This window comes from Phalacrocorax aristotelis, chromosome 7, assembly GCF_949628215.1.
Source record: "Phalacrocorax aristotelis chromosome 7, bGulAri2.1, whole genome shotgun sequence".
In the NCBI taxonomy this organism is placed as follows: Eukaryota; Metazoa; Chordata; class Aves; order Suliformes; family Phalacrocoracidae; genus Phalacrocorax; species Phalacrocorax aristotelis.
The window spans coordinates 4,860,074-4,870,895 of record NC_134282.1 but is presented as its reverse complement, the minus strand read 5'-3'; the positions used below and the strand labels follow the sequence as shown (position 1 = coordinate 4,870,895).

Sequence of the window (10,822 nt, the reverse complement as noted above, 5' to 3'; positions counted from 1 at the left end):
TGAGGGGAGCCCTTCTCGCTCTCTGCAGCTGCCTGAGAGGGGCGGGAGTGAGGTGGTGGTCAGCCTTTTCTCCCAAGTAACAAGCAATAGGATGAGAGCAAATGGCCTTAAGCTGCGTCACGGGAGGTTTAGATTAGGAAAATGTCTTCACTGCCAGAGTGGTCAGGCCCTGGCACAGGCTGCCCAGAGAGGTGGGGGAGTCACCAGCCCTGGGGGTGTTCAAACAATATGTAGATGTGGCACATGGGGACATGGTGGTGTTGGGCTGGCAGTCGGACTTGGTGGTCCTAGAGGTCTTTTCCAACCTTAATGATTCTGTGATTCTGTGAACTCTTGCTAGGAACTCCAGTCTATTCTGTGAAAGAGGCTCCACCCTCTATAGCTGTGCGATAGACAGTGACTTTTAAATACAGAAGAGACAGAGAGATCAATTCTGTCAGGGACCTTTAGAGAGAGTGATGCTATTTATCTTGAATAAGGTCAACCCCCAGCTCGCTCCAGGGGACTCCTCAGGCTTCCTGGGTATTTTGTCTAATACAAAGGGTTGACTGATTTGATTCTTAACCACTCTGATCAATCCCTCGCTATAAAATCAGAATAATACAGTAGATCTTTACCTGCTTTACCACTGCACTGTAAGGGTTTATAAACTGGTGTTTGCAAAGCACTTAGATGGAAGACCCGGTCTATGAACAGAGGTTTACAAGTCATAGGTACTTGACTGTGGAGCGTGGGTTATTACTGATTCTGATCAACTACTTCAAAGGGAGTTGGACGAGAGTGGTATGAAACGGCCCAAGGCTCTGCTGGACACCAACACGGCGCTGTAGCTCTCTCACTTAGAGCGTACGGAGAAGGACAGAACAATCCTGTCAGTGTAAATGAACTGAGGCTGAAGCAGCTGCCGAATGTTTTCAATAGACTTCCTGGTAATGGCTGGTACAATTTCATTAGGGCTTCTCATTTTATTTAATAAAACATTGGATGATTTTATTTGTAATACAGCAACAGGTGCAGGAAAACAAAAGGCGCATTTCCTGGTTGTGTCCACAAAGAGTCCATTTCTTACTGGCTGACACAGAAGGCATTCGTTTTGCCATGCGTATTTTTTTTTTGATGTGAAAATAATGATCACTCAGAAAAATAATTGTTTTGTGATAAAAGACTTTTGAGATAGGAGTTAGTTTAGAGTCAGTAAAAGCACTATGCAAATGGTTTCAGTGCAAGTTAAAGTAAAGAGAGGGCTAACAGTACTTGGTAAACACTGATTGTGCATTAGATAGAGATCAAAGTACTCTCTGCAGGTGGTAGCTACCATTAATCCTCATCATGTAAAACAGAAACCAAACACAAAGAAAGGCTACGCTTATGATCCCTGAAAGTACTCTGTTGCCTGGATCCAGTATAGGGTGTAGGTGCTCACGAGACACTCTTCAGTCTACCCTTACTAGTCAATAAATGAAACACAGAATTGCTCTGAGCGACTCTCTCTCACCTTAACAGTAAATTCTTATTTTCTCTTTCCGGCATATGAGTCTTCAACCAATAATTAAGAAAGGCTGTTTGCTGGGAATCAGATGACGTAGTTTTGAATTGTTCAGCTTGAGGGTGGGATTGAAATTACACTTTCCTCCCCCTTTTTAGCTTACTTCTAAATGAAAGTGCCACCGCAGAATTTGTTTAAAATTGCAGCCTACCAGGACATACTAATATATTAAAAGGTTACAGAATATTACTGTCTCTGGTTCGGTTTTTGTGAGCAACATAATCAGAGTAAGATCTCACCTTGCACTCTGTGCGTCAGTCCTGACATTTTTAGTTTCTTGTCACAGTGACCAGCAAGCCATGAATTGGGTTGTATAAAATACTGGTTCATGTAGTGTAGTTTTCAGAACCTCACACTTCCGGTCCTCTTCCATTTCCTTGAAAAAGTCTTTGTGTCAAAGGTGAGAAAAAAAAAAAACAAAATCAAAGAAAAAAAGACGACCGCAATGTCATCATGAGCACGGGGAGAGGTTACACCTTGAACAGTGAAAGCGTGCTGCAGTTACACCAATCAAGGAACATGCTACTGCTGAAAAATGCATCAAGGCTGGCGTCAGCTATGTACTGCATTTACTAGATCTTCACTGAATAAGCAGAGTTAGAATTCTATAACAAGATGTCCTCAAATTAAAATTACCATGGAAATATTTAGAGTTTTTTCTCAGCAAGAACTGCCTAAGAACAAACCTGTGACTTTAAGATGAGTACCTCGAATGATTCAAATCAAGATCCAAATGCACATTGTGCTTTTAGAAGAATCCTGAAAATGAAATGAAAATGTCTCGTAAATGGGACACTGGTCAAGTATTTTCTTCTTTAAAAAGTAAAGTTAGTTAAATATTTCAGTAGCTAAATATTTTATTGAAAAGTTTAAACCTTCATAAACACCACACTGTCCTTCTGAGACATGCAGCCTTTCAGGAACAGCAACTCCACAGCCGCTTGCTCATCAGCCATTGCACAACTCTGGTTGCTAATCCTGTGCTGACGAAGCATAAACTCTACCAGGGCATTAAACTTGCTCAGCTGGGCGACACCCAGTTAAAGGCCCAGCCAGGGCACAGAAAAGGGTGCAGGAAAGGCTGCACCAGGCTGGCACTCATCTCCACATACAAATACATTCCTGAGATGACATTCCGCTCTCACCGCTGTCTACTGCCAGCTCTGCTCACCGCTGCTATGTCCGTTCATCTCCAAACTGAGTGACAGCCCAGCTCCTTGCTCAGGATATTGCTTTTCGTAATAATTTCTCCAGGAGTCTGCTTCGCCGTGTATAGCTTTCCCCACACGCGACACCAAAATACATAAATAAGCATTGGATCTCCCTCTCTTTTGAGGTGTCCAAGATGTCAACATAAGATTTCTCGAAATACACAAAGGTGAGGCTTAAATTTATTCCTTCTGGTCAATTGAATAAAGGGGCAGATGGCGACCAGCTTCTGAAGCACGGCACATCCCAAACAGGAAGGACTGGGGAAAGGTAAAGATGCAGTTCTAACTACATAGGAAGCATACCCTATACTCCTTTGTGCAATGGTAAATAAGTTGTATTCATTACCTACACCTCCCTCGGTCTGATGGAAACCTCCTGGCCCTAAATCAGGCAGCACCGAGGGTGAAGCAGAAGCAACACGCAGAAACTCTGCTCTTGCCCATTGGTCTTTCTAAGTGACTTCAGGAGCCACTGTGAGCTGTGGGGCTGTGGTTCTGAGCTCCCTCACAGAGGGGCGGAGAGGGGAGAGACCAATCCCTGTTCTGTGAGGTCACTAACTTTGCTCACTCTTTCTTTCAGAAACTGATCAAGTTAGATTTGAGATTACAGGGTTCTTTTTTATTGTTCCTTTCCCCTTTGTCCTAAAATGTTACACTTACAGTTAGGTTTAATAACAGAACCCAAAATACGAGCAAACTGCAGCAGGAAACAGTCTTGAAGAAGGAAGGAAGCATCTGTGCAAACATCTTGCAACTACAGGAGACACAGAACCACAGCACGGTCATCTGAAGAATACACAACCAGCTTTTGCAAGAGATTTGCTGTTTCATTTCATGCACCCTCCCCCTGGAGGAAGCATTCTTCTGCCCTATTTTGACACACAGCTGCCTGCATGCAAATATAAATTAATTTCTCAAACCTTTCTATAGCTGCACATGAATATAAATGTAGCCTCTTTACTGAAGCAGGATGGGCTCAAGGCATTATTTACAGAGTGTAGAATTTGTAGGGTACCTGCAAGTTTTCCAGGGAGGCTGCAAACAGAGCCGATACTAAAGAAGGGCGGTCCCTTATTCAATACTGTGTGCAAGTGGCTCCTAACGCAGCGAGAAGGACCTGCCGATGCTGAGCAATGCATGTGATTTCGAGGGCATCCCATCTTGCATTATCATTTCTCTGAAAACCAGGGAGATGAGGTGTAGTGTTCAGGAGCAGAAAACAATCACTTGAGAGCAATCAGGGAGTAATAATCAAACTTTTGAACAAGCAGCACAGCGGGACTCGGTGGAGGGAAAAGGAAGCCAAGAAATAGCCCCAGCGTTGACTCAGGACGTGACTTGGACAGCACTGCGCTCCTGCGGGCCACGCTGAGGAGCCCGCTCGGAGGGCTCGCAGAGCACGGAGCTGCCATTCTGTGCTGCATACTGTGGAGGTCACACCCTCATTAGGATTTTTAGCAGCAGAAACAAAATTTTTAAACCCTTTCCTTCCCCTCCTGGTTGCTCATTTCCACCATCCAGCTATCTCCCGACTTAGGCCAGCACAGCAGTTTCTGCAGTCATAAAGCAAGCCGTGATCAGAAACAAACAAAAACATCAGAAAGACACCGTCGAAGCCACTTGCTAGCTACCATGGGAAAAACTGAGGCTTTACTTTGGGTTAGAACTGAGGAGAAGAAAAGTAGCTACTCTTGAGGGCATTACCGTTCAGGTACTTGCGAGTGGGACCAGGCTGTGGGCTGGGTGCTCAGAATGTAAAATACCCATCTCAGGTGTAAACACATTTTCTTATCATATTGCAATTAGTGCCACGGTCCTAGTAAGAACCATTTGGGTAAGTAAATATTGCCAGTGTGAATGCTGTTTGAAGTTACTCTGAGCTCTCGCTTTTTTCAGACTGTAATACCAATCATCTTGGTTTTCCACAAAAAAAACCCCAACTTTTTTTTTTTTCCCCCTGAGGTTAGTTAATCCTTGAGATGAACCAGAGAAGAAATTAAAAAAAAAATAATAAAAAAGCTCTACTTACATCTGAGTTTAATTCCAGAGAGTTAGTTGCTTTCAGAAGAGGTCCTGCCAGCCACCTGATACTTTTGTATACACAGATCACACATGGATTTGCAATCTACCCTGCAAGAAAGACAATAAAAAATGTTTCCCTCCCAATGGGCACTACTCATGCTAAAACTATAGCTGCTGTGTTTTCAACAATGGAAGTTTAGACCCAACAACAGACAGGTTAAACTGAGTAACAACAACAAATCCAAAAAGCACCCAAGGGTTTAGCTCTCCTCATTAGGTCCAGAAATCAGGTGTCCTGTAAATTTCTCAGGCGGTCCAACATGCAGGAAGCATTTCAGAGATGTCATTTATTCCTGCTAGTACCTAATTTTTGAGAAAGGCAGGACATTAAACACTGCCTTTTCCCAGATCGTCTAGTGCAGTGACTCACACTAGCAACTGCTGCTCAGTAAACCAGTTTGAACGAGAATCCCGGGATGAGCAGCCTTGCTGTCTGTGGAGGCAGAGGAGCAGCAGTACTGGGCTCTGGACCGGTCAGCACCGAACTCGCAGGCTTCCAAGCCTCCAAGCCTCTCATGGGATTTATCATGGGATTTATCCCTGAATTACCAAAAAGATACAGGGTAAAAAATAAAGATGATGTAGTGTTACAGCTAGATCACGTACATGCAGCAATCAGGGAAACCACTGCCAATTAACCTCAGAAGCACAGCTCAGGTCCCTCAGCAAGACATTCCTGCGGTGGGATGTGCTCCCATCCTGCACATGTTGGTAGATGGGAATTAAAACAACAAATGGAAAACTAAATTAGTACTTTGATCTGGAAGAGGCGAGAAGCTGCTACTGTGAGCTTTTTAATTCCATTAAGTAGATGAGTAGGTTTTATATATACTTTCAGGATTATCTACTTTAATTCATCATTACCTTAAAGCAAATCATGGGTATTCCCTAACCTCCCTCCTAGACTTCTCTTAATTGTTAAGAATCTCTGAGGAAAAGAGAATTGAGGCATTGGTAAAAAAACCTTTTTGCCAAGATAATAGTCACAGTAAAATATTCCTTGATATTTACTGTATAGCCCTTTAACTATATCATTACCAGAACGTAGTTGCCAGTCAAATTCTTTCACAGTTCCTCTGTGAAAGAGGATAAATCTACAGTACTGAGGGGTTGAACAGTATGTGTTGTATTTCAAAACCAGAAGTGCTCTATTAAAATGTTACATCACGTTAAAAATTTGAACCGTGTTGCAAATACAGCATTGGCTGAATTCTGCAATATTCACATTTGTTTGATGGCTTAATTGATGATAAAAGTAGTGATGCGCTGCAAAAAGGTGATTTAGAAGCATACTGTGTGCAGGGCAGGAAGGGTAACGTGCATGTGGAAGCCCACAAATCCAGGGTGTTTCACTTGCAGTCACGGCCCAAGGACGGCGACAGACCTGCGCTGAGAGTTCTTCCAGCTGTGAGACCAGTAAGGAAACAGAAATTAGATCTTCCAAGGCCTGCTGGGTACTTCCAGGGACATCTCCGGGAGGGGATCAGCATCCCCACTCGTTGTGACTTACTCTGCGAGCGGGAAACTGGGGACCTTTTACCAACGGGGCAGAGTCCCAGAGCCAACCCGGCTGTGTAAACCACACAGTGTGCCAACACAGGGCTTTGTAAACGGAATATCTTGTGGTCGCTGCCCCACAAACCCACCACGGCCAGCAAGTGAGGGTGACGGCTCGCCAGCCCCGAGGGCTCTCACCGACACCCGCCGAAAGCACCCGCAGCGGACCGCCATCGTCCCGCCGCCTTTATTCCACACACACGTCACATATTTACAACAGAAAAATGTTTATCCTTCACGTACGTAGTGATTTCGGCGGCCCCACGCGGGCCACACTGCTCTGCCCTCGCTGCTCAGGTAATGACAGGCGTTCACTTCCCGCGCCGGGAGCCGTTTCGCTTCCCTCAGTCACAGCGGGCGTGTGTGGAGGAAGGGATTAAACACAACCTATTTAGCGCAGTTCCTCAAAGTGGTTATTTTTCCCTCAGCGTGAGCCCCTCACCGCCCTGCCCCGCCAGCTCGCCGTGAGTAAGGGACCATCCCGACCGCGGCGGCGGGAAACTGGCGGGCGCCGCAACGCCGCCTCAGCGGGCGCCGAGCGGTCGGCTGGGCTCGGCTGGGCTGGGCTGGGCTCGGCTGGGCTGGGCTGGGCTCGGCTGGGCTGGGCTCGGGGCGGGCCCGGCCCCGACTCGCGTGGGGCGGCGAGCGCTTCACTTCCCTTCCTTCCCCATCCCGCCCGGGTCCCGGTGAGATGCGGCGGGGCGGAGATGGCCGCCGCCTGAGGCGGCCGCGGCGGGGCGGGAAGCCGGGGAAGGTCCCCGCAGCGGAGGCCGAGGAGGAGCGCGGAGGACCGGCGGCCGCAGCAGGTGGGTGCCTGGAGGAGAAGGGGAGGGGCGGGAAGCCACGGCGGGGTCCCCTCAGGGCGCCCGCCGCCTCCCTCAGCCCGGCAGGGAAGAGCAGGAACCCCGGCGGGGAACCCTCCCGGGGACGGGGGACAGCCCCGGGCTGCTGGCAGAGGGGTGTCGGGGCAAGCCTGTGCCCCCCGAGAGCGGGCACAAGCCCTCCCGCTACCCGCAGGGTGAGCGCCCTTCCAGCAGCGGTGCTACCGCCGCCTCCGCTCCTCTGCCCCGGTCTTTGCACAGCAGAGGAAAAGCCTGACCTGCGTACAGGTGGTTTGGCGCGATAATAACACAAATGGATTTGAGGGATCGCTTATGAACTATGACCCTGCCCTGCCTGCAGGATTCCTCTTCCTTGTACGCAAGTGCAGCATCCAATATGCGAAGATGAGATACACCAGGAAGGCTGTTTTAAGTTGTACTGTAAAATGTGTTCGGTTTTAGAGGATGAAACGTACAGATGAACAGTGATGCAGCCAGGTAGGCTCGTAACTGAGGTCAGCGGTAGCTAGTGGGTACCTCTCAAGCTGTACTGCCAGTTACTTCTGGTTGTTTCTCCCATTCTGCTCTTCAGGAGGCACCAACTCAGATGTTCACAAACGCTGGCAAGCTAGTGCTAAGATGTAGGCATCTAAATACAAGTGAATCCCTGTTAACAGTGATCCTAACAGGCAATTCCTTTTTACAGCTGCCTTGGCTTTTCTTAGCTTTTCTCTGCAGGCACTGAGAATGCTGACACCATCCTGCTTCTTTAGGAAACAGGGAAGAAAAGCGTGTACAGCTTTGTGTAATATGTCTTGCTCACATATGTGAAGCCATCCTGTGCTCATTTTCCTTGGGAATTAACACACAGAAAAGAGTTATCATACGGAAACTTATGGAAGTCCAAGAGGAAAAAACAGCATATTGAGGTGTCTATCATTGTAGTACTTATGTTGCTAAAGGATGAACAAAAAAGCCCAATCGACTAGTGAAGTGTGCGCGCTTTGGATTGCCTCGGAGTTCCAGGATTGTAGCACCAAAAAAGGATGAGTTGGGCTGATGCTTCTTCTGCTTCCAGGCTATTTCTGCAGTCTCAATTCCATACAGATTCTATGAGCATAATGAACTGTGAGGCCATACTGTAACATCTCCTCTGTCTTGTATGATTTCTGTACTTGTGCTTGTCCAGTTTCTTCAAAACATGTAGGAGCTCTGAAATATCCATCCCTCTGCCCAGCTGGACAGAAGGACTCCCATGCCTTCTGAAGGAAAGGAACAGAGCCAACCTTATTTCCTAAGCCTTTCCTTCGGACAGTAGCTGGAAAAGAAACTTAGGTCTAGACTGTCCTTTCAACTCTCAAGAACACAATTTGAAGAACATAAAATGTAGGCACTTCCTGACAATTTAATGACATGTTAGTGAAGCTATTTACTCTTAATTAAGGAGCCTGGAAAATTCAGATGTAAATTTGATAATTTCCATGATTAACTAACTGGTAGAGGTATCCAGAAATAAATGTTTACAAACCTTTTTTTTTTTTTCTTTTCAGATATGAAGCAATGTGCCCTGTGATACTTACTTTGCTGGTTCTCACCATTGGAGGATGGCTGCCATCCTCTGTGAAAATTGTTCTGGTCAGTACCACTACACCCAGGTCAACAAACCTCTTGAAATCAGCTGCATGCTGCTCCTGATTATACTTGGAAAAGTGTTCCTTAATTTCTTCATGTTACAAGTTACGCCAAAAAAAGTGAAAGTTACTTTTATGGGATACTTCTGTGCCTCACTAGCACTTCTCGATTTCACACTTCTGCTGAGCATCTCGTTCATTTTCTATTTTGAGGACTTTGCACTCTGGGGCGTGCGATTTACAAAGTACCACATTTGCCTGTTCACTCAGATCATTTCTCTTACCTACGGTATTTTGCATTACCCGGTGTATCTTGTGGCTGGTCTGGATTATTACATGACTATCGCCCAAACCTCTCAATTTCCTAAAAGAGCTCAAAGATTACTTTATTTATTTGCTGTGGTTATTATATGGATTTCAGGGTTTTTTTGTATTCTGAAAGTTCCCGCTATCTATGAAGAACTAGAAAAGCAGAACCATTTTTCTCCTTATCAGTGTCCTCTCTATGCCAGCGTGCAGAGCTACTCAGTCTCCTGTGCCATGGTGCTGCTGATAGGCGTGGCTCTCCTGGCTTGTTGGAAGGAGGTCGTCGCCATGCTGCTGTCTGTCAGGGTAGTTTCCTTTGCCAGCCAGCCCGTTCTGATGTTCTCCTACGTGCCTAACGACAACAGTACTTGCTTTAAGCGGCAGCTCCTGACCAGGCTCCTCATCTGTTTTCTTGGCACTTGGGCACCTTTCGTTCTTCTTCAAATTATCATTTTGGTTCCCGGTGCTCAGATTCCAGCCTACATGGAGATGAACATCCCCTGGCTGTACTTCATCAACAGCTTTCTCATCGCAGTAGCATACTGGTGTCGATGTCACCGTGTTGAACTGACGGAGGAGATGTGGTCTACAGATCCATTTGTCACCTGGAAATTCTGCTTTATGCCATTTAACAATGAAAACACTGAGCCAGCTGATAAGCCAGGCACAGTCATTGTAATCTGTTAATGAGCTGCTAAGACTGCCGGTCAGTGCTGCGCGAGGGAGGCGAGGGAGGCGCGTCGTACTCTGACGTTCTGTGCCCATGTCCTTACAGATAATGCAAGGAAACATCTCCAGAGCTACAACCCATGGAAAACAGTCCAACGTCCACCACTACTGCGATGAATATTGCACCAGCGCGTGGGACGTTGTGTGCTTCCCCGCCAGGTTCCAGTGGGCAGTAAGCACCTGCCAGTTCAGAGAGCCTTAACTGGAAAGAACAGGTTTAAGAAAAGACCACTACTTACAAAATGCAAGTTTTCAGTTAAGCCTTACGTTTATTACTAGAATTTTACACTTGCTTTAAACGGAATGATCTCAGGTTTTATACTACAAAATGCAATAAAAAGTCTTCAGAGCTGGAGCCCTTTTAACATATACGTACACGTGTTAACCTGCTGTCAAAGGTTCAAAGAACTTCTGCGGTTTTTGAAGTGTATTTTCTTGTTGAAGTGTGACTTTTTGTCAGTTGGATTTCAGTTATGGGTTGTTGTCTGTTTAAAGAGAAACAAATCGTTTTAGTTAACATAAAGCTGCAACTCCTACAGAAATACAAACTTTTGTTTACCTAGTACAAAAACAGTACAAGATGTGCAACTTCTGCAACTACAGGAAAGGTGATGTTTCATTCTTTCTTTGCTACTGCTCCTCTACTGTCTATATGTACATATTAAAAATTAAATGATTACAGCCAGAGCAAGAAGCAACAAGGTTGGTTGCTCTACATAAATACCTGCCCAAGGTTAAAGAATGGTTTAAATTAAAATATAATTTATTTTGAAGCCAATATTACTTTAAAATAGTTAAATTTGAAGTGGGACTGCTTCAGTAGGGGAAGAATTAGTCAGGCTTCTAACAACACCACTCTCAATTTTCAAATTCTTACAGTTTCATGAAGGTCTTGATTTAATTTTGTAGAAGAGAAATAAACAATACACAACCACAGCA

The 10,822-nt window shown here is 45.7% G+C and overlaps 1 protein-coding gene across 1 annotated transcript; it reads left to right on the top strand.

Moving 5' to 3' along the window:
• The first annotated feature begins 7,031 nt into the window (after nt 1-7,031).
• Nucleotides 7,032-10,819, top strand: GPR160 (G protein-coupled receptor 160). Its single transcript, XM_075098503.1, has 2 exons — nt 7,032-7,202; nt 8,768-10,819. The coding sequence occupies exon 2, from the start codon at nt 8,822-8,824 to the stop codon at nt 9,839-9,841; it is 1,020 nt and encodes a 339-aa protein (XP_074954604.1). The 5' UTR covers nt 7,032-7,202; nt 8,768-8,821; the 3' UTR covers nt 9,842-10,819.
• The last annotated feature ends 3 nt before the right edge of the window (nt 10,820-10,822 follow it).